Raw genomic sequence first — 24,899 nt, 5'->3', positions numbered from 1 at the left:
TCAATCTCCTGAAACCTTTTGCAGAAGAAGCTGGAAATAAAGACCTAGATTGCTTTTCACTGAATAGACTAGCACATCATCCATCAAAGCCTGTCACAGACTTCTAGAAAATGTGCCGCCACCAAGATATTTTACGATGTAAGTAGCTTAAGAACAGTTTATGAAAACATCACAAAGGTTGGGAAAATTTCCACCAAATGCTTCCTGCTTCCCCAACCTGGCTGAGAGCTTTAGGTACTCAGACAACACCAGTAATGTTAAGAGGTCTTTATTATTCAAAAAATAAATAACAAGATAATTACAAGTTCACTCTGGAAACAATGGAGACTGCAGGTAGATACAACAGATTTCCTTTAAATACGGTCATTTCGTGATGAGGAGTGGGCAGGCTCAGGGCCGCACTCCCTCCTCCTCACCCCCATCTACGTGGTAGAGATAGGGACAGGGTGGAAAGAAGAGAACTGACTAGCAACAGCCTAACCCGTGTGTGTGTGTGTGTGTGTGTGTGTGTGTGTGTGTGTGTGTGTGTGTGTGTGTGATGGAGAGAGAGAGTGAGAGAGAGACAGAGAGAGAGAGACGGGGAGAGAGAGAAATGGAGAGGTAGAGAAAGGCACAGAGACAGAGAAAGAGAGATTAAGAAGAGAGACTGGGGAGAAAAGAGACTGACAGAGGGAGAGAGAGACTGGGAGAAAGAGGTCGAGAAAGGGAGAAAGAGACTGAAATAGAGAGATGGAGAGAGAGAGAGTGAAAGGGAATGAATCACTGCCTGAGTGGGTGGCAGGGCAGGGTTTTCGGGTCTCCACGGTGTTAGACATTCTAAAGTCTAGAGCCTGGCCCCTCCAGCAGAGCCACAGGAACCCAGAGTCAGCCATAACTGAATGTTAGCTGAGGCTCCCCATTTCCCCTCTGCATCTTCACTGATAAATCAAATGCATTATCCGTGGAAAGACACTGCACGCAAAAAACAAAACTGAACTTGGCAAATTATCTGCTGTTTACTCAGAATTCAACCTGTGCATAATGGCCTTGTCTTTTCATAGGACTTTCTGGATGTCTGCATCAGTGGGGTTGCTGCTTCAGAAATATAAGCTCTTATGGAGCAGGGCCCGTTTTGGTTTCATGTGACCTGTAATTCACTCATTACAGCTCTACATGCCTTGGAGTATATAATAAATAGTTCTCCATAAGGAGGATCCTAGGGTTATAAATAGGCAGTTAACAGGGGGTGGGCTTATCTGCTGTGCTGTGTTATGAAGACTGCCAGCATCAGCTCCACCACAGCCTGCAAGGTGACACTGTTCCACTGTTCAGAGTTTGAGTAAGCCAAAGGACGTGAAGCCGGTGCCGTGGCTCACTTGGCTTGGATCAGTCACATTGACAAACACCGAGGCACCTGGTTGCAATTCAAATATTCCTCCCAAGTGAATGGATTGTTGCCCGCAAGGTTTGGCAGAACTGTGGGTATTTGCGGCTCTGAGTAAGATTCTCTCGAATCTATTGGGGGGCTTTAGGCAGAGGCTGGCTATAAATGGAGCTTGACTCGAAGCTTCCCGATTGGAACAGAAGGTGACTTGGGCATAGATATAATAGAGTCCTTGTCTTTTAACGGTCAGCTGTTTCCCATTTTCCAGGGTTACCAAGTTGTTGCTCATGGTGTAGTATCCTTTTTCAGCCCACTGTAGCACTGTTACAAAGAGAGGGAAAGTTTGTGGTGAGGTGAAGCAGAGCATAGTTCACATTCTGACAAAAAGTATAGCTTAATGTTGGACACTGGCTTGGTATGGGAATAGGTTCTCAAGGCGCCTTCCATGGGCTTCGGAGCCATGTTCTAATCCAGGCTCTACTTAAATTTAGGCAAGTCTCTGAATCTCCCCGAGCTTCACTCCTCATCTGCGACACGGGGCTCATATTAGAGCGTATTTCAGAGACTTGTGAAGATTAAATAAAGTAAGAGATCACAGTGAGTTTCTTTCTCTCGTTAGAGTTCTTATAGCCAATTTGCCTTGGACTTAAGAAGGTACAAATGATTTCAAAATTCTACATCATAAATTATGCAGACCAAATTACTCAGACAAAACTTTTGCTAATATTAACATGAATCCCTTGCTTGCCTTGAATTTTGCAAAGTCGAAGAGTTGCCAGTCTACCTAGCTCAGCCTTAGCACGGAGAAAAGACCCCATTTCTTCCTACCTGATCATGCTGTTGCAAACCTGACCTGCCTCCCCCAGCAAGGACTAAAATTAGGCAAGGAAGTATGAAAATAAACTGTGTGTTCATTTCACGGTATGTTTTGATCTCCTATTGTAGTGGGCGCCACCAACTTGAAAGGACCTGTATTCTTGTGGCTAAGCCAGAGTACCCACCAACAGTGTGCCATTTTCTCGGCTGCGATGTTGAGTGGGTTCAAAGTAGTGTGTGCACCCGACTTCAAATCTCAGCTCCCACAGAAAGCTAGACTGACTGATCAGGGTGAGGGTTGAGGAGAAGTGAAAGTACTGATGTGTTTGCTTCCTTGAGCTTTTTCTTTCTTTTAAATAATTCCTATTCTATAGCCTTATGTCTATCAGGGCACAAGAGCCCACCTGCTAAGACTCACCCTTTACTAATAGGAAGGCATCCTGAAATTCCGGACAGATCTGGGCCCTCCAGACCACCCCAGAAACAATGCTTCATTAGAATGTGTGCTCTTTTGAACCATTTTATTGAGAAAAAAAAGGCAGGTTCTTAAACTTTTAGTTTGATAAATTTACTTTGGTAGGTCCTTACCTAATTTTAGTTCTTGGTGTGGGATGTAGGGCAAGATATTAGCAGCATGGCTAGGTAGGAAGAAGAGGTTTGGGACTGGGGTCGGGGTGGAATGGCATTGTCTTCCCACCTGATCCCCTGCAAACCTATTGGGTTGCAGAGTGTAAGATATTATAGGGCTGATATCCATTACGAGCCTTTTGGGAGAATCTGAGCTCCAAGAAATATATCCAAGAGCAAGGGTTTAGATAGAGGTGAAAAAAAGACTAGTGGGAAGCTATTCTTCTAGGAGATTTATCTATTATTGTCATCCAATCCAGAAGAGAGAAGGAGTAGCTGACAAAATTATTAAATATTGTGCAACTAGCTGATATTAATGCGGGACTTTACATCACTCTTTTGACATCTAAGCCATGGTGAAGTAAACTATGTAGTGTCACCTTCCAGTTGTACAGCACTTAACAGCATCACTTTCTGCCGTTATATATGATTTCTGCTATCATATAGACAATAATGACAACTGTCCATGTGTGACACCCACTGAGAAGCCCCAGCCACTTCCGAGATGAAGCAGTGTCTTCTCTCTCTGTCTGTGTCTGTTCCTCTCTCTGACACACACACACACACACACACACACGCACACACACACACGCACACACACACACACACACGCACACTGTTTAGAACTCCATTCCGGAGTACTCTGTTGAATTTTTCAGACTCCTCTGACGCTCTTGCTTTTATGTTGATGGGGAACTTTATGTTAGCGTGCATGTTTCCATCCATTTATCAGATACGACATAATCTCCGGCGTCAGTTATTGCAAGGTACACATTTGGGAAAAAAATATCTAAAGGCTAGAATGGTGGCAGAACGTATATGGAAATAAAATCGCTCAAAGTTGAAAAGATCACAATATGTCGTCTGCTGTTACTTCATTGGAAAATCTAACGTCTTGGCACCTATTGATCTTCACAGAATGATTTTACCTTTAATTTCCCTGAGGTTGGCTTCAGTGAGTCTGAGCTTAATCATACAGGGATTGACAGATGGCAGGAAATACCCCACAAGGCCCATTTCCACACAGTGAAGAGGGGTTAGGAGGAGGGATGCTCCCAGTCAGGAGGTCACTACCTGCCATCTCTTCTATGTTGTCAGAATAATGATCCCTCCACCCAGTAATTCATCATTTAGAATCAGCCATTGAGCAAGAACATAATGAGAACATCAAGATTGCATTCCACCTCCTTTTGTCCTTCTAAGTCCCATCTGTGCATTTGAACTCACTTTGTAGACAAAGAAGGGAATAGGAGAAGTATAGGGGTAGGTTTGTAAATTGGGTCCCAGGGGAAAAGAGGAGTCTAACCATTAAGTAACATGACTTCAGCATCCCAGCCTTTCCCCTTGAGTGGCTACTGCTCAGATGCTGTGTGACTTACCAGATGTTGTTTTACTACTGGCCTCACTTATGACATGCGCCGCAATTTGAGGATTCTGATCACCTGAAATGAAACCAACAACAATCTGTCAGGCTAAGGTAATGCAAAAACTGCCCACAAAACTATTTGGTCCAGTTCTACAACTGTGTAATAGAGACTGTGCAAAAATGGGTTATGTAAAAGGAAAGATAAAAAGGTATGAAATCCCTCCCACTGAAGGCAAAGTTGGTTTCCAATATCTGAGTAATTGAATTGGCTATTTCCATTGATCTCATTCTCCTAATAGTTAATCAGTACTCGATTCCATTTTGCATACATTGACACAGGCTAAAAACACTGGACTTCGTTAAACATACCGTGAATCTTGCTTTTAGGCACAACTCTCATACATTGTGGATTTTAGTGTGCAGTTTCTGACTTGGTCAAGCAACTGGCCGAACTATTGTATCTATCTTTAATTATTTCTCATTTTAAAGCCCTGCTCCCTAATGAGATGTGCCAATCTGCTAAGGGTGGAGGCTATGTGGAAATTTCTTTTTGTCCAGTTATGAGCCTGATGTTGGGTACTTTGTAAGTGCCCTATAAATGTTGAATTAAATTGCATGACCTAAATGAGCAGTTTGGTTAATGCTATCATTTTCCTGAAGACTTATAAACAGCACCTGCATACACTGTTTCCTCAGAGCTCTCTGTAATTAACAAACAGCACGCTACTATTCCGCAACATATTCTGCAGTCATTCTGAAGATAAAACCTTCATGGAGGTCTGATGACCATTTAGCATCCAGAGCAACAGTTAAGGCAAGCTCTCAGTACTCTCTGCCTCAGAAAATAGTATTCTATCTCTGTGTGATGTATGTCTTTGTGTGTATTAAATTGGAAGAAGCCATAACATCATGTTCATCAACTTTGTGATATAATATTCTCTCTAACAACTCTCCCTCTTTCCCATAATCTGCTGCTAAAGTCACTTCAGGCATTACTGTATTGGTTTGGGTTACCACATTCTAAAAGGAAAAGGGAAAACTTAGCGTGTCCATGAAAAGATGAATGTCGGAGGAAAGGGCCTGGAAAGGGTCATAGGAGGAACAGTGGAAGATATCAGGGATCTTTAGCCTGGAGAAGAAAAAGTTCAGTCACGCCTTGGTGGCCATGATTGCTGTCTTCCATATCTGGACAGCTGCTGGGGGGGAGAGCAATTATACTTTGTTTACTATAGCCTCAAAGAGTAGAACTGGGACCAGTAAGTGGAGATTATAGGAACAAAGTTTAACTCGAGGAGGAAAGACTTCTCTCAAGTAGTATAGTGATCTTAGTAGTATTAGAGCCATTCAAAGATGGATCAGGCTGCCTTATGAGGTGTAAGGTGCTTCATCCCGAGACATATTTGATCAGAGGCTGGACAGTCAGCACTATTGTGAAGGAGATTTGTGTTGTGGCGATGGTGTTGGATTTGAGAACCATCAAGGTGTCTTCCAACCTGAGATGTTCAGGATGCTCTGACTTTAAGAACAGGGCAAATAATAGAACACTGTGACACTGTCACTCCTTGATCCCAGAGGCTCCACTGGCCACTGTGCCCCATGAAAAATGGTTATCCATGAGTGATGAATGCCACTGTTACCGAATGATGACTTTCCTGTCATCTCATTCCACTGTAGTTGGTACCAGGCTGCATGGTTGCTTCAATTAAGGTATTGAACATAAGGGGATTTCTTCAGATTTGGTATCATTGGCATTAAAGGAACATATCCTTTTTCATAAATATATACGTACAAAGCCTTTCCAAGTCACAGGGGCCGGAGAAGGTGTCAATTTGACAATTGCGTTCCTGTTTTATTTCCAGGGCTAAAAGTTCCCCGGTTCAACAACACTGGGTTGTTCGATATGATCAGACTATAAAACTTCCTTTTAGTTTTTAGACGTTCATAGAAATTAGTAAATAGCAAGCCTACCTTTTTGCATTTCAAAGCTATTTTCTTTCTTCTTCTCCTCTTTGTTTAGCATTATATCCTAAAATAAAAATCATTGCAAGAGGTTATTTTGACAGGGGCTCTGCTGTGGAGTTTTAAAGTTATCATTTGTTTGGCATCTGTCATTACTCTGTTGTCTGTTTCTGGTGAGGATTGTCATATAGACTCAGATCCTGTCATTTATTCCATCATACCAATTGGGGGTCCATGGCTCTGACAGATGAGCCGACAACCCAGAAAGCCAAGGGGAGAATCTGGAAGTAAAATCCAGGCCTATTATTTCCGTTCCAGTGCTCTCTCCAGACCAGAGGCTGCGATCTTGACCTTTCCTATGACCTCAAACTCCCTGCTTTTGACAGATATTGACAAATATGTTGAATGGGGAGATAATTCTACCCTGGGAACTGGTATATGGAATATTATTAAACATAAAGCATGGTGTGTATCTCTTGGAATACAATTGGTCTGAAATCTTGTAAGAAAAGATAACAGTAAGTTTGACCTTGGGAGAGAAATCCCAGACTATGAAAAGACCTCCAGACATTTTAAATGTTGTTATTGCTTTCAATGGGTTGAAGAGATTCTCTTGTTGAGAGTTGCATTTCATTTATTTAGAATAATCAGCATTTAGGAAACACAGGTCATCTCCCAATGGTGCTGATGTTCAAAGGCAAATGCGACACTTTTTAAACGGTTTCTTTTCACTTATAAACTGGAGGAATGCTAGAGGTATTTAAAGAAGCTAACAGGAACTTCTATCAACATCGGTTGGAAGATAATCAAGCCTATTGCTTCCATTTTAAAGAGACTGAACAAAAGGCCTGGAGGGCTTAACTGGTCAGTATGAGGTCACCCAAAGGAGCGGAGGTCTAAACCAAGAGTGGAAATTGTGAGATGACATTCACAGGCTGGGCTTAGCTTATTACATCTGTCTATCTTCTGAATGCAAGGGAAGAAGACAGTAGTATTTTCACATCTTGTGATAATCAAAGTCCTCTGCTCTTTCCCACTCTGGGAATCAGTTGTCTACAGGACCCTTCCTTTTCTTTCCTCCCCCAGAAGGAATTTGTGTTGTCACTGTTGAGTGTCTTGCTGTAGGCTCAGCTCAGTTGCCAGATTTAAAGGCGTAGGTCGTAGAGCCTCCAGGGGAACCTGAGCCTCAGAACGCTCACACGGGCCCCAGAGCTTCAACTTTCCATTCGAGCTGAAGCGCGGCACTATGAAGATGCAATGACAGGAAAATGTTTGTGAGATCACAAGTAAACAAATGACTATTTAGTGTCTTTTCAAAAAGTAGAGTGTGATGATTGAGGTCGAGATACTTTTAGGCTAAGTGGTTGCATTGGTGTTGAGGCCTGGCCAAGATGAAAACATGAAGTCAGCAAAGCTTGTGTTTCATGAGCCCAGCCTAGCCTTTCCGTGAACTTTCCCCCAGCCACAATCCCCAGAGCCTTTTTTTTCCTTGCTTCACTCCCCACCTCAACTGAAATACTTTTTAGAGTGGACTTTCAGAAAATCCGGCATGAGTTATTTCTTTCTTAGTGAGAGTTTCCCGTGGCAGGTATGGACAGGTTGCCCTTTACCTTGAAACAGAAGCGCTTTGACTCTCTCAAAGACCTTGCAGGCATTGGCGGGCAAATAATCATGGAACTGAATATTCTAGCAGGGGTGGGGTGGGTTGTAAATTTTAATATGAGATTATACTATTCAAAATGATACCTCTGTTTACCCTCACTTGAGCCCCGAATACCATCTTTCCCTCAAAGTGACAGATTAGTGCTACCTGCCTCCAAAGATAATGAGTTCCTTGTCACTAGAGATGTTCAAACAGAGATTGGATGACCACTTAGGATGTGGAGAGAAGACTGAAGTTCTGGATTGTGAATTGGATCTGATGACTTCTAAGACCCCATCAAGCCCTATGATTCAAAGACCCCAAATTCAAACTTGAGGTTGCTTTGGTGCAGCCAGACTGTGGCCCCGAAAAACAAGCCAGCTAACATTAGGTGAGAAAATATAAATCCAATCTGGAGCTGTTCTATAATTGGCCTATTGAGCTTTTTTTAAAGTCTAAAATATCGTTTTAGAGTGAGAAATTTTGGGGAAAGAGTATTGGAAAGAGGATCCGTCATAGGTGGAGGACTGGGCAGCTGGAGAACTCTGTATCTACTCATTGTGCATAATCCTAAGTATAGATGGTGTTGACTAGGGTTCCACACCTGCTGCAGTAGACACAAGGGGCCTCCTTCAGTTGCATGTAAGGAGGAGATCCCTGGAGCCCTGGCTGACATGCCTGAGACGATCTGCGTTTTAAGAATATGAAACTTTGGAGCTGTCACTTTTTTCATACGAGCATAAGCATGGAGGCCAAACTGACCTTATTCCTATCCTTGGTAGCTGATTTTGGGAGATTTACATACATACCCAACCAGAAATAATGATGTGAGGAATTGGCAATTCGACCGTAAAAGTCTCTGTAAGAAACGAGGGTGACTGACAAGCCACTCTCACCGCCATTGGAGGGAACTGAAGTCTTATCACATAATTATAGAATGTCAGAGCTGATAGTGCCCTTACAGATAATCTGTCTTCTCATGTTATAGATAACAAAACCGAGGCCCAGAAAAGTGAAGTTATTTACCCAAAGTCACACAGTCAAGCACATTCAGTCTGTTATTTGGATTATTAAGCATCATTTTGAAATTGTCTTTATTCACATATAAATTCATAACACCGTCCAATACTCTGTAATACTGGCCCAAATCCTTGAAGAACCGAAGAAACTCAAATCATTTTCCTAGCTGGCCAGTCTTGCAAAGAAAGGGTTTAGGAGTTTCATCTAAAACCTAGATTAATGTAAAGAGCCTGAAAGCAAGCAGCGGATTTGAGCTGCATTCTGATACCCGTAGGTGACTCAGGAATAAGGTGTTAGAATCTTCACTACAATTAAATGACACCCTGGTGACAGTACAGGAGGGCAGGAATACAACTAGAAATAAGACATTAAACCTTTTATGCCTTTATTATTTTACATATCATCTATACGTGAGAACTAATTCCTGTTGGCTTACCCAGACACCCACCCATCTGGTCCAGCGCTGACCTTGATGTGGCATGCTGCCCCCTAGAAATGACCCCTAACTGAGCTGAGACTCAAGGGTATTTGACTCAGTGTCCTCAGAGGGATGTAGGCAGAAAGAACTCTTGATGTTCTGCCTCAGGAGAAAGAGCCCTTAGATCCCATGTCTCTGACAATGGAATTAATGTAAAGGCTCTAAAAATTCTTGTTTTGGGTATCCATTATAAGCCATAGTCACTGCAGTGACTTCATGCTGGTTACCAGCCTGGTGGCTAGAAGGCTTTGAACCCTCTGTGCCTCTGGTCATGACTGGCCATAGAGTGGACTGGCTTCATGAGCAAGTGATATTATATGGAGTCTGATTTGAGCAGCACTGAGATTGTCTATTACTTATTCCCCACACCTCTCTCCCCAGTATAAGGGAAAGATCTCACTGTCAGGATATCTAAAATTCTATCACCAGAGAAGCACCAGAGACTGTTACCAGTCTTCAGAAGTCCCTTCACTTGCGGCCTGCTGCCACAGCAGCTGTCCATGGCTATTGCTTCTCTGGGAAATGGGGATCAGACCGTGGGTCCACAGTAGGAGAGAATAAAGGTTTGGATGGGGAGACACAGAAATGCAAAAACCAAGCTCGGTGGATTTTATCATTTTGCCTAGTGGTAGCTGCATATTGTAAGCTCATGAGTATGTGTGACTGTGCCCCTAAGGGTGTATTTTCCTCAGAGGGTGTCTTTGTATTTTTTAACACACACACACACTCATGTATATGTGTATGTATGCATGCTTAACACACATATACACACCCATATATGTGTGTATGTATTCATGCATGTATATACGTGTGTGTGTGTGTGTGTGTGTGTGTGTGTCTATAACCAATCTTTACACATTGGCATTGTCAGTTGCCCAATCTAGCAAATGTAGTAAAACATTTCAATGACACTTTTACCAACAACTAAGCTCCTTACCTTCACAAAGCCTTCAAACTGGCTTTTAATCTCCTCACAGTTCAGTAAGGATAAGGATCTTTCTCCTGTGTTGCATCTCTGTATTGTTTTCATGAATACAAAATCTTCATGAAGATTCCTTTCATCTTCTATCTATTTTGAAACAACACGGATATGATAAATGTCATTCTGAAGGAGAATACAGCTAATGATATCGGCCTCTACATTCATTTCCATGGCATCAACAAGAGGAGGACTTTCGGGCATAAATGGGGAATCATAAGTTATTATATAGGCTGATTGCTATTTTGTATTTGCAGTTTAAAAATCGATAAAAGCCAGCAATTACGATGTCATGTTATCAGAAACTCCAGGTAGAAATCAGAGCTATTCTACTAAATGTTCATTACAAAATGCATACTTTTGCAACATACTATAGCAGAAATATTCTGTAATTGTCACATTTCTCATTGCTCCAGTAATGAATGGTCATTATAAACATCAGCCTAGAAAGTAGTTTTCTGCAGAGCTCATTTGCCCACTTCATTTTAGTGTTTGTGATGCAGTGCTTTATAAAAAGAAGTTAATTTGCGATGTGTCAGTTAACGAGTTCTAATTACATCTCTCTCCCTTTTTAACTTTAGTATTTGTAGAAAACATTTGCATTTTTAAGGAAATCGTCTTTTATCCTCAAAGCAACAAGATATTTTTTTCCAGTGTCTCAGAATAATTAAATGTATAGAATTCACTTGCATTATCAAGTAATTTTGTACCATTTTCTTGCTTTAAGAGTAGATTTTTTAGATTCAAAACAAGATTCAGTTAGCTGGCAGCTTTTGTGGTCATTAAGAGCACATGCAAATACTATGGTAAATTTCAGATTACTCAGGCCACTATTGCTCCTTTAAAAGCTAGGCCTATGTCCAGACATCTGATTGACAGAGCACATCGGGCCAAATACAAACAACCAACCAGACCAGAAGCCTCCTCTTTTCTCAGTAGTGAAACCTGAAGTTTGGGTAACCCAGTGGATGACTTCAGCCCTTACTACCTTACCTTATCCCGATATAAAAACTTCATGACATTAATTCTAGGTCCTCATCCTAAGAGAGGACACTGAAGTATCCCTGATAAAGTGCAATCATCCAGATGCTTTACAACCACAGTTCCTGCATTCAGAATTTAAGGAACAGCCAGAAAACTAATGAATATTCTCCTTTACATCTATGATTGGTATTTTGTCAACACAGCCAATTATACTCCTCAGTGGAAGTGAAAAAATACATGAAATCAAAATAAATCCTGATGGTTTTCTTTTCCTAAGAATGCAAAACAGCCTACTAAGTGACTCTGCTCTTTCGTTCCTGCAAGTCTAACCATTTCAAAATGTAAAACTTCTCAGAGGGAAACTGAGCATCTTGCAACTACAATCAGTGTTTGCAAAGAATTATACAGAGAGTGCTACTTTTACTAAAAGACTGCAAATTCTAGGACTTATTCATGTCTATGCTAATCTGAAGCACTATGATTTTTTAGATCAAATTGATGCTTTTCTTGCCTACTTGGAAATGTAAAAGAAAAAAGTTGTCTCCATAAAATTATCTTAGTTTCAAAGCAAATCTTTAGCAAATAATTATAGCTAGTGCGTATACAGTGCTTACCATATATCAGGCACTCTCCTAAGCTCTTTACAAGGCTAAACTCAATCTATGAAATGGACACCATTACCATCTCCATTTCTCAGATGTGGAAACTAAGGCACTTGCCCCAGAATACCAGAGATAGTATGGGCAGGGCCAAGGTTTGAACCCAGGCAGTCTGACTCCAGATCCCAAGATCCTAACCAGAGACAAGAATATGAGCCTTGATTGACTAGGCAGCAAACAATATGCCACAAGACCATTCTTCTCTTTGGTTTCTACCATCATCCATCATTTAGGTAGAACTAAAACAAACCAACCTACAAATTAGTAAGGACCCCACATTTAGTTAATAAAGGCTTGTGGTTCATCTTACCTTGTCCAACCTTCTATGAAGATACACAGCAAAAAGTGCTGACCCAATCATCTGGGTGATAAGAAAAACAGTAAGTAAATACATAAAAATTTTCATGCTGATGGGCAGTCCAGTGGCTGCAGATCGGGGAACAGGTTGGTTGTATGTTTCGATCATGCTGTGTTAAAGTTGAAATGGTATCTTCTGGTGGAGAAGGTGGCAGAGGCAGCATGAGAAGACTGTCAAAGTGGCCACCTTACTCAGGATTAGTTAAGAGCGCACAATCGTTGCAGCCCACACTTCCTGGAAAATGTGCTTCGTAGTCTTCTCTCCCAGCAAAAACGTTACGTAAAGGTTTTTTTTTTTCTTTTTTTTTTAAATTATACCCATATCATTCACTTCCAGGCTTTCCTTTTTGTTAGTAAAGAAGAAACAAGTTTCTTCTTCCATATATTCATTCTTGCCTTGAAATGTCATAGACCTCTTAACAGACAATGGCAGGATTTTCCTATCGCTGTCTAATTTTTTGGGTTCACCAGTTTCAAGGAAAGTGACAAATTCATCCACCAGCAATAGGCTCATTTCAATTTCAATCTTACTAATATCAAGTGGGAACCTGGTATATGGGGAAAGAAACGTATGTCAACAAAAGTTTGGATTGATTTTATGACTGATGTCCCATCAACTAGTTGCTTCTTAAAACTTTACTTCTTTAATTGCTGAACTCAATGAAAGTCTGGCAGCCTTTCAGGTCAAGTCAACATGGTGTAAAGGGACAAGCATGATGATGGTTATTAAATGAAATTTAGCTGGAGAGATAATGCAAGAAAAATAAATTTCTCGAAGGGAAAGACAAGTAGGGTTTTGAGGGAAATCAGGCCAAGACTCTGGAATTGAAGTTAAAGTTAAAAAAGTGGCCTGACAGCCAATTTGCCTGTGTACACTATTCTAATCCATTAGATAATTGTTGATGCTGATGTAATGGTTAAGAATAGGAAAAACAGGCTGCAGATAAAAGATCTGAATTCTAGTCCTTGCTCTATGAATAAATTGTTATGAACCTTGGGCAAATCACTTCATCCATTTAGATCTCAGTCTCCTCATACCCAAAGGAGGCACTTGCACCTGTCTTGCTTATCCCATAGGTTGCTGTAAAGATCTAATAAAGATGTGCATGGAAGAAATTTGAAACACATTAAGCAATAAACAATTCTCATCCTGAATGTCTTTAGCCTAAGACATGAATTTTACAAATAATTGCCAACTCACTTTGGTAAAAACCAAATGAACAATAACAATATTAAAAACACCTAAAGTTTTGACAATGAATTGAATCACCAAAGTGTGTAGTATTACACATTTCTGAAGGGCTTTCACATCATCTTATCAGATTTCCTTCAAACTAAGGCAGCTGTGGAAATTCCTACCTCACATCCCAACCTGGTCTAGAAACCATGATAAAATCGCTTTGATGATTCCTATAAAATTGTTTTGAGACACAAATAGGAAACGTAAAAACTGCTCTTACAGGCATGCTGTCTGTGTAGTTAGCACCTGCTTTCTTCTCCTCCCACGCCCCAGCATCCTGCCCTGGGCCCAGATCTATGTAGCTTTTCACTACATCTGCCAAGTAGACGGCTTCAATGCACGTGACATACTTTGATCAGTCAAGTCAGAGCCTTTGGTTCTTAGACAAGTAATCTTAGTTCCACTGAAGGAAAATTATCATGAGAGCCAAAATGGGCTCAAGGACTTCTGCACAGCCAGTTTTATACAACTTGAGAGTGCCAGAGCTGCAAGGGCCCTGCAATCAGCTCAGCCAAGACCCAAGGGAGGGGATGCTGAAGGGACCACAGAGATGCAGACAATGTCAGGATTTGTTCACATGAGCAACTTGAAAAAACAGTTGCTGTCCAACCTCCTTGCCTCCACTTCTTGATCCTCAGCCTCCTACAGTCTGACTTCTGCCCACAATATTCACTTGAAATTGCTCCCACCATTATTAGCTCAATAATAGTTTGGCTGAATTCTTCTTAGAGTTTATTTTTAGTGACCTCTCTATTACTCTGTTGACCTATTATCCTGTTGTCGTCTTCCTGAATGCTCTCCCTCCTTGAATTCTATATCACCCTATTCTTAATGGCTTCTGCCTCTCAGAATCCTCTTTATTCTTTGTACCCCTTAAAACTTTGGTATTCCTTTTCCTATTTCCTTTCCTCCTCCCTTCTTATCTCCTCCCCTCTCTTCTAGTTCTCCATGGTTTCATTGGATGATTCATGGGTTTCATGAACTTTCATGGGTTTCAATCTCATCGTCATTGTGATAAATCCCAAATCTATAACTGCAACCCTGAACTTCAGACTTGTAATTATAGCTTATAGCTCTGAAAATCTCTACTTGGATATCCCAAAGCCACCTCACATTTGGTGTGCTCCAAACTTAATTTATCTCCCAACTCTACATCCAATCCAGACCTGCTCTCCCTTAAGGTTCTCCATGCCTCTGTGAATGGTTCTGCCACCCACCTAATTGCCCAAGTCAGAGATCTGGGATCCATCCATGATTCTTCTCTCTCTCTTGCCCCAGATTGCCCCAATCTCAGTGGCTTCTTCCTCCAAAAATCATCTTGGTTGCCACCACTTCTCTCCATGGCCCCTCTCTTCATCTTATTTCAGGCCTATATATACTCTCTTTTGTAGATTACTGAATTGTACCATCCTAACTTACCTTCTTGTTTCTCTTTCTGTCCCATCCCATCCATCTTTCACACTAACAGCAGAATGTTAATTCTAAATCTTATAAATGACCATATTGTCTGATCTGCTTTGACCCCCTAAGACTCTGTCCCAGACCCAAGGAAGTATATTGACATACTGCCCCAGGTATGTTCAACAAGAATGAAACTGACTCCAATATACCCTGCTTATACCTGAATACTTGAAGCCTTCCCTTTCTTCCATCCTTCTGCCTGGCCCTCTACCTAATGCTACAATTGATTCCCCTTCCAGTTTCCCAATTTAAGCTGTTTCTTGATTTCTGATTTTGTATCAGAAATCCTTTGTCTCAGAACCTCTCATGCCTGACTCTCCCTAACAGAGACTGGGCTCCTTTTTAATGTCCTCAGCTGCCTAACACATCAAGAAACGATTGTCAAACTTAGTTTTCAAGAAATGTATACATTTATAAGAGTGCATGGAAGTGCCTATAGCCAAAATCAAGTATTGGCCATCTTTTTCTAAGTTTACAGAAAGAATTAGGTTAGTGGATTGAAGTCTCATTTTTCAGTTATTTTTACATAGAATTTTCTTAAACCTTGGTCACCCTTTTCTACTACTGCTTTTCTGCTAGCTGGTGATTGATATGTAGCAAATATCAAGGGAAAAATAAGAAAAGCAATGGATCACGCTTCAACAGTTTGTTTTTGATGTGAATATGCTTGTGGTTGTGATTTTCTATTGATAACCTAGAACACAGTCACAGTTTCTGCTTGGAAAATTATTTCCAGTACATATGAGTTAAATATATCAGTATTTTGTTTGTTGTATGAAGGGCCTTCCAAGGGTTCTTTTCCCTGAATATGTCTGAGAAGCTGTAGACTAGAGTAAAGGATCTCAATTCTTAACATGGCAGATGAGTTGACCCCTGCCCACATTTCTCTCCTCATCATCTACAACTCATTCAGGTTCAATCCTGAGCATCAAGCATTTTAAGCTAGTTTTATTTCCTGAAATGTGTTGTGCTTTTCATGCTATCTGTGTGCCCAGGCTGATTCCCTTCTGTCTTATCTATTAATGTTTAAGTGAAATATTCTGTCTCAGCTGGCAAGATGCTCTCTTCTGTGCTGAATGTTTTTTTTTGTTTGTTTGTTTGTTTAAACAGAGTCTTGCTTTGTCGCCTGGTTGGAGTGCAATGGCATAATCTCAACTCATTGCAACGTTGGCCTCCTGGGTTCAAGTGATTCTCCAGCCTCAGCCTCCTGAGTAGCTGAGATTACAAGCATACCCCACTCTGCCAGGCTAACATTTGCATTTTTAGTAGAGAAGGGGTTTCACCAGGTTGGCCAGGCTGGTCTTGAACTCCTGACCTCAGGTGATCTACATGCCTCAGCCTCCCAAAGTGCTGGCATTACAGGCGTGAACCACCATGCCCCACCTCTTCTATGCTTAATCTATCATAGCATTTGCCATATGACAGCATAATGGACTTGTGTGATTTTTCTACCATTAGCTATTAGAGGAAAAATATAATTAAAAAAATTAAAAACCCAGAACCTTTAGTTCCAGAGAGACTGTAAGAAATTAGTAAGTTTTGCCCAATTACTAAATATTATTTTAAGGAGATAGAAGAGGGGGTTGCAAAATATTCTAACCTGGGAGAACCTTGGCTAGCTTTTCTGTAATATATGTCAGAATGTATTTAAATTTTCTTCAATTCCCTTAATTCTTTCTCTTTCCTCTGGCTCAGTCCCATTTGATTAGTTTGGTCCTTTTCATTTGTGTTGGTAGTTTTTCCCAAATGCTTGACGATTTTTGGTTGTCTGGTCATATTTGTGAATGAAAACCTGTGTTGGTTATTATGGGTAGATGGCATAAATTTCCTCTGCAATTGTGTTGATCTATCTGTTTCCCCCACAAACCTCTCTCCGGAATGGGAGGGCTGACTGTGGGTTCTGTTTAAGTGGGTAGGAAACGTCAACAGTCAGGCTTCCCTTTAGGTTATGTGGGTGGAGAGGCAGGAAGACCAGGGACCCCCACAACTGATTAAGGAGGGCCTTTCTCTGGGGGTGGAGCCCTATAGAAGGTTTCACTATTGACTGATACTAGTTTTCCTTTTGGTTTTGTCCTCCCATCTGCTGTGGAGGTCTCAGCACCCTTCCTAGAGGCCTCTCTAGACAACATTAGCCTGAGGGCCAAGGCACTGGGGGATGGGAGAAAGAGCGAAAGGGCCACTTGTCCCAGCTGTTTTCACTGTGACTCTTCAATGACTGTCTCACAGCCCATCCCTGCTCTTCACATTCTTTGACTCTGTGATTAATGCTTCTTTGGGAAAGCACACTCTTACGACTTCTAGAATTGCAGTATTTACTTCTCTGATCTCTCTGTTAGCCCAAATTCATGGAGTTTCTTGCTTCTTGGTATCTCTCAAAATTTATGTCACATTGATGTCACCTTTTCATATTTCCTATGGTTGTTGTGGTTTCTTCCTTTTTACACTGATTTTGGACTGAATAATACATTCACGTGGTCTAAAATGTAAATGAAAGAGCACGCAATGCAGTCTTTTTCCCATCTCTTCCTCTCAGTCTTCCATTGTTAACCAGTGTTGTCAGTTTCTTATGTATCTTCCTGGGATGCTTTTATGCACGTTGAAGCAAATACATAGACATTCCCTTTCACCCTTTTAACACACAGCAGTATATAACACATTGTTCTACATCTTAACAATGTATCTTGGAGATTGTTCTATGTCAGCAAATTCTTTATTCTCTATTTTTTTTTTACAATTTCACAGTATCCCATTACATGAATGATGATGTACCATAAATTATTTAACTAGTCCCCTATTGATGAACAATTAGGGTGTTTCCAATCATATGGTATTTTTAAGTGCTGTGACAAATAACTTTGTACTTATTCATTTTTAAAAGTTTTTTTTTTTACAGACATTTTCATGGAATCTGGAAGACTAAAATTTCCATATATTTTAACACTGACCAATCAATTTTTAACCTAAACACATTACCCTTGAAGAAAGATGATTTATGGGTTGTTTGTTTTCCATTAGTGAGATTGATGCACAGTAAATTATGTGTGTTACACTATCTCTTCAAAGCCAGACATCACATTTTAAAGCGTCCAATGCAAAGTTCTATCTAGCATTAAGGATTTTGGCTTCACCATGTAGGATTCTTCATGCGAATCTGTGGCAGAAAGCTAAAGATGATGTGATCTCTGGTACCTCCATTCAGAATATTGCATTTGTTGGCTTGATTGGAAAGAAGCAACTTTAGGAGACACTTCTTTGGATCAGATCATTTGTTCACATCAACATTCACTGAGTGCCTGCTGTTAGCCAGGTGCTGAGCTGGACCCTGGGGATACAAAGAAAAAGATGATAGCTATTGCTTTGCCAGGAGCTTCCAGTTCAGAGAAGCTGACCAATACATGAGCAGACGGATAATCATAAGTAGTGTGAAATGCACCACGGTGGAAGTGAAAACAGAATGTTGTAGGAACAAGAAGGAGGAGTATCTACACACCCAGGGGATGGGGTGGGGTGGGGTGGGATAGAAGGCATATCTTCAAAGGCTCTCTAGAAGCAAAGACACCTGCCATAATTTTGCATCCTGACTTGTGGCACTCCACTGACAATTCTCAACATTCAGTGTCTGTCTGCTGTCCTTGGCCTTTCTCGTCTGGAATCTTCCAACCTTTTCCATTCTGCAGAAGTCTTCTAGTTGGTTACGTTTATTCTGGCACTCCAATGGCTCAGGAAGAGTAACATAGAAGGGAGTTGGGGATAATCATCTCCAGCATAGATGAGTGTGGTTGGGAATGGGAATGTTGGGAGTGTTGGTCTGGTTTCTGATATTAGTTTTGATGGTGTGACCAGAATCTTCAGTCTCCCTTTCTCCCAGATGCCTACCTCCATCCCAAGTCCTCAAGGTGAGCTTTCTTGGCACAGGTCCAGTCATTGTTTCAGCCTTGTGGGACATCTGACTCCACTCCCAATTTGCGTTAGAAAAAAAAGCTGTATTTATTATTGAACTTAGACAAGAAACGCAGGTAACAGTGGGCTACTACTGAGAAGTAAAAGGACGTGGTAGGGGGAGAGTTTTACTTTTTGATGTATTCCTTTTGTGCTCTTCACATTATTTTTACAATGAGTATAATTTACCATAATAATTATTTTTGACAAACTTTTTATTGAAACAAACTTTTACACACAGAAAAATAGACAAGTCATAAACTTGATAAATTTTCATAAACATGCTCATTGTAATCATTACCCAGATTGCAAATTTATACTAACATCTCAGAAGACCCCTCCCTTGTCTTTTTCTAATCACCTCAACTTCTTGCAAAGGTAGCCACTATTGTACCTTCTACCACCAAAGATTAGATTTTTTTTCTGTCAACCTATGGATTATATTGAACAAAGATTAGTTTTGACTGAGAGTTCCAGTTGCTCCTTATCTTACCAGCATTTGATGTCATCAATGTTATTTCTCTTAATATTCTAATAGGTCTGTACTAATTGTGGTTTTGATGTACATTTTGCTGAAGGCTAATGGTGTAGAATTATATTTGCATTTGTCATCTGTATCTTCTCCTTGGTGGCAAGATCTTCCATAATTTAAGAAAATAATTTTTTAATTGCTTAAAAATAATAACAACATTAAACTGACTAGGGAATATTCTTTGAGTGAAGCAATTTTTCTGAGAGGTAGATTGTGATAGTGGTAGAAATAGCCAGATTTGTTAGCAGATATTCCAGACTACTCCACTTGCTGTGGGATCTTAGGCAAATTATTTAAACTTTTTGTGCCTCAGTTGGTTGCTCTATACATCAGAGATAATAATAGTTCCTGCTTCATAACATCCTGAGTAATGACGTTACTCAGATGAGAAAATTATGTAAGGTTCCCTGCTCTATGCCTCACACAGTAAATGTTCATCAGTGTTCTCTCTGTCCTCCTGGAAAAGCCTGAAAAGAGGCTGAGGGAGAGAGAGCTGTCTATAAAGCAGTCAATGGCCTAGAATCTGAGGGAAAATGAGTGAATGATACGTTTTTCCTGGCTTTAAGGAAAAAACTCCAGAGTTGTATCCTAGAGGGAGGATTCTGTTCCCTCATCCCTGACACTCGCTTCCCACCCCAATCACAGCAGTAGAATCATGCTTTGAAGGAAATTCTAGAAGAAATTTCTATTCATAAGCAGGTTCTTGGATGCCTTTGTAACACTTGTATGACTCTAACACCTACTGCTGTTAGTCTAGACAACAAAAAAAAAAAAAAAAAGAAAAGAAAAGAACCATACATTCCCCACAGCATCTTTATAATTCTAAAAGGTTCTCCTACTGATGTTTCCTATGGCAAGACTTCCTGAGGGGCCTTGTGGCTGACACTGAGTAGTCAATATCCTTTCAATAAATATTTTCCCAGCATTTGGCAAGCATTAGGCTCTCTGATAGGTCTGGGAATCCAAAATGTAAAAGACAGAACTACTAGTTAAGGAGATAGAAAAGCCAGAGTAGACCACAGTGCACTGGGTAAGCACCCACAATAGAGAAGTGCAGGGGGTTTTGGAAGCATGCAGGAGTGAGGATGAAGAGGTGAGAGACTCAGGGAAGATTCCCTGGAAGAGGAAGCCCTGAGGGAATTTTCTGGGTGAGGAAAGAATACATTCCAGGTATAGGAAATAGCATGTGGAAGGACCAACAGACTGGAGACCATGGGCTCATTCTTCTCTAAGGACTGCATGTTTCGGATCAAAGCCTTCCACTGGTCTCTGCACAGCACCGCAGGTTCTCCAGTCAGCCCGTAATGTGAAACATGATATATCAGGCCTTTATAGAACAAAAAGTCTCCCTTTATTCCATGATGAAGGGTCTCAGGGATGACATGCTCTGCAGGTGGGTACATAGTTGGCACCTGTTTTCCTTCAAATATCAGCCTGACATGATTGAACATTTTAGACATGTCTGTGTGGTTCTGGTCCATTTTTTAAACTCCCCTTGCTCTAGTCTCAGCCTGCATTTGTTTTGTTTGTTTGATTTTTGAGACAGAGTCTTGCTGTGTCACCCAGGCTAGAGTGCAATGGTGTGATCTCAGCTCACTGAAATCTCCATCTCCTGAGTTAGTGATTCTCATGTCTCAGCCTCCTGAGTAGCTGGGATTACAGGCATGCCCCACCACACCTGGCCCATTTTTGTATTTTTAGTAGAGATGGGGTTTCACTATGCTGCCCAGGCTGATCTGGAACTTCTGACCTCAAGTGATCTGCCCACCTTGGCCTCTTAAACTGCTGGGATTACAGGCATGAGCCACCATGCTCAGCCTCAGCTTGCCTTCTGCATCTCCCCTAGAGCTCCAGAACTTGAATAGGCTAGCTCCTGGCTCTTCAGCCCAGAAGCCCCTTTCAACAGCCTTTCCCCACCCACCCTGCAATTTACCTCTACTCTGATCCTTCTTCTTGACTAAACTCATTCAGGGCTCTCTCTCTCTCTCTTTCCAACTTGTAACTGCTGTCATTCAGGGTACCCTCTTCAGTTCAGACCCCAGGCTTGGGCAGTCTCTCTCTGATTCTTCCTATGGTCTGTTCCTGACAACCCCTTGGAGACTGTTTGTGAAATGTGCCCTCTGCTTCTAAGTCATTTCCTGGGTATCCTCACAGGAGACTGCCTTCTTAGTGGGGGCCTGATTCAGAAGACTTCTTGTTCTCCCACAGTGTCTTCTGGGGCCAGCCCCACTGTTTCTCACTGAGGCTCAGAGAAAGGCAATGACTTACCAGGGTCGTGCAGCGTGTTAGCGGCAGAGCTGAGACTAGCCCAGGCCTCCTGACTTCCAGCCCAGTGGTCTTTTCTAGTAATCAAGCTGCCTCTCAGAAGACTCAGTCCTTCTAGTCAGCATCAGCTCCCACCCACTGCCTGCACTGTGTACCCATCTCTGTTAGCACTTCCTTCCTGATCCACCTCATGAAAACTGAAGCTGGCCTGTCCAGGCTTCTGACTCAGCAGCCTAGCAAAGACCATTCAGCCATGTCTACATCTGATTAAGGAAACGCCAGGGACAGGAAACATTTTTTTTTTTCTGGCTGAGTGGAAGGGTGCAAAAGGAAGTGGAGAGATTCAGTTAAATAGTTAAATAGTAGGATTTGAATAGAAGGTAATCTCTCAGCACAAGATATACCACAGGGGTGAAAGAGAAGGGCTTTATGAAAAGATTTAGGGCCAGTTAAATACATTTTGGAACAGAAGCATATTTACTGACTTAGAAGGATCAGGATGTTCCCATAGTTCCAGTGTTTTTTTTTGTTTTTTTTTTTTTGACGGAGTTCCACTCTTGTCACCCAGGCTGGAGTGCAGTGGCACAATCCGGCTCACTGCAACCTCCGCCTCCCAGGTTCAAGCAATTCCCCCACCTTAGCCTCCTGAGTAGTTGGGATTACAGGCACCCACCACCACATCCAGCTATTTTTTTGTATTTTTAGTAGAGATGGGGTTTTGCCATGTTGGCCAGACAGGTCTCTAACTCCTGACCTTAGGTGACCCACCTGCCTTGGCCTCCCAAAGTGCTGGGATTACAGGTGTGAGCCACTGTGCCCAGTCTAGTTCCAGTTTTGTAAAAATAAGTTGAGAGTGTCCCCAGAGTGCTTATGAGTAGTAGCTAAAGGTTCCCCTCCATGCTGTGCACCCATGTTATTTTTTGCCCGCAGATTGACAATTGGAAAACAATTACCACAACCTTTGATAGCTATTGTGGCACAGGTGTTCCCCTGTGAATAAATGGAGCTGGGAACCCTTCTTCATCACAATGCCCCATGGTGAACTGTGCCATCTTGGTAAGCGTGGACCTGGGACAGTTTCCACTAGAGCACTTCCACATAGAACTCAATAGCCCTTGTTCTTGACATCAAGATGTTTTCTGACTGTGAGAACCAGAATGTCCTGGTACTCCTTGTCACAGGGTGGCTGATGCATGGAGACTTTCCTCTCCCCTAACATATATAGGGGAACCAACCACATCTGAACCAGTTTCAGATAAGCAGTAGGGTTGGTACCTGTTCCAGGTCGAACAATGTCCCCCTTCCCAAATTCACATCCATGTGGAACCTGTGAATGTGACTTTTTTGGCAAATACTTTGCAAATGTAATTAGTGAAATTAATATAAGTTCATACTGGATTAGGGTGGGCGGTAATTCAATGACTAGTGATCTTATAGGAGGGAAATTTGGACACAGACTAACACAGAGGGAAAACAGCTATGTAAAGACAGAGGCAGGGATTGGAGAAATGTGTCTATAAGCCACGTGAACATCAAGGATTGCTGGCAACCATCAGAAGCTAGGAAGAAACAAGGAAAGACCTTCCCCTCGATCCTTTAGAGAGACCACAGCCCTGCCAACATCTTCAAGCTCAGACTTCTGGCCTCCAAGGCTGTAAAGGAATACATTTCTGTCATTTTAAGCTTCCCAGTTTGTGGCAATTTGTAATGGCAGCCCTTGGAAAGTAATACAACACTTCTGTAGAAGAAACTGGCTCCATCTTTTGAAATGCTGCTCGATCATGACCTGAGCAGAAAGATGTTCATCGGCAGAGGACACACAGTCAAGTGGAGGGACAGCATGGCTCTTTGATTGTGCTGTACACTCATCTACATGTACACACAGAAACAAGTCTGCAAGGTACCACAAGACTTGTCTCTGGATGATAGGTTCTGGGGTATCTTTAACTTTTTGCTTTAACTTGTCTATATTTTTGAAGTTTCCCACAAGTAATCTGTTCCTTGTGTAAAAAACATGTATCTATAGCTATATCTACCCATCATCTATTTATCCATCTACCTATCTTTAATCATTAGATTTTTGTCATTGAAGGTAATGGCAAAACCACAATTACTTTTGTACCAACCTAGTACCTGTATTTTCTATTCTCATGCACTCACAGAATCCTCCCAAATGAACTAGGCCCAGGGTACCTTCATTTCTTGTAGGCCCGAAGCTAGAAACTACTCCCTAAAAGCGGTGGCAAGGATGAGGGTAGACAATAATAAAATCATACGTTTACACGGTATTGGATACTCTTCAAAGAGTGCACCTCTATATCTGTCAACCCATTCAACCTGATACTCCTCTGATAGGTGAGAAATCTGAGGCTTCAATTTTTTTTAAATTATACTTTAAGTTCTGGGTTACATATACAGATCTTGCAGGATTGTTACATAGGTATACACAGGCATGGTGGTTTGCTACCTCCATTCCCCTGTCACCTACATTAGGTATGTCTCTTATGTTATCCCTCCCCAATCTCCCCACTCCCTGCTATTGCTCCCCTATCCCCCCACCCCTCAACATACCCCAGGATGTGATGTTGCCCTCCCTGTGTCCATGTGTTCTCATTGTTCAACACGCACTTATGAGTGAGAACATGTGGTCTTTGGTTTCTGTTTTTGTGTCAGTTTGCTGAGAATGATGGACAATGCTGCAAAGGACATGAACTTATCCTTTGTTAGGGTTGCATAGTATTCCACAGTGTATATGTGCCACATTCTCTTTAACCAGTTTATCCTTGATGGGTATTTGGGTTGGTTCCAAGTCTTTGCTATAATAATCAGTGTCTGAGTTTCCAACTTCTAACTGCTGTCCTCCAAGCTGCCCTCTTCAGTTCTGACCCCAGGCTCAGGAAGTTGTTAAAAAGCTCCACCAAGGTCTCATAGCTAATAACTTATGGTCCTGATGCCTAATCCAGCACCAGTTTCTAGAATGTAAGATACATCCGTAAAGGCAGGGACCTTTTGTCTTTCTTATTCACGGGTGTACCTCTAGCACTTAGAATGGTGCCTGGCATATAGTAGGTGATCAGTAAATTTTCATTGAATGAATGTATATATAACTACAGCGTGAAGAAAGCAAGCTCTTCGGAGAAGTATCTTCTGTCACTAGGTACATTTTTCTTCAGGCCAGGCTGTTGTGCTCTCCAGAAGGCAAGCAGGGCTGC

The 24,899-nt window shown here is 41.5% G+C and overlaps 1 protein-coding gene across 1 annotated transcript; it reads right to left on the bottom strand.

Moving 5' to 3' along the window:
* Nucleotides 1–1,140: 1,140 nt before the first annotated feature.
* CD40LG (CD40 ligand) lies at nucleotides 1,141–12,381 on the bottom strand. Its single transcript, NM_001267755.1, is given in 5 exon segments — nucleotides 1,141–1,684; nucleotides 4,186–4,248; nucleotides 6,141–6,198; nucleotides 10,209–10,340; nucleotides 12,204–12,381. Coding segments are annotated over 5 exon segments (786 nt in total). The 5' UTR covers nucleotides 12,360–12,381; the 3' UTR covers nucleotides 1,141–1,307.
* Nucleotides 12,382–24,899: the final 12,518 nt, after the last annotated feature.

The sequence above is a fragment of the Callithrix jacchus genome, chromosome X (genome assembly GCF_049354715.1).
Source record: "Callithrix jacchus isolate 240 chromosome X, calJac240_pri, whole genome shotgun sequence".
Lineage (NCBI taxonomy): Eukaryota > Metazoa > Chordata > Mammalia > Primates > Cebidae > Callithrix > Callithrix jacchus.
Note: the sequence above shows the minus strand (reverse complement) of the source record. Positions and strands in the feature narration are given on the sequence as shown.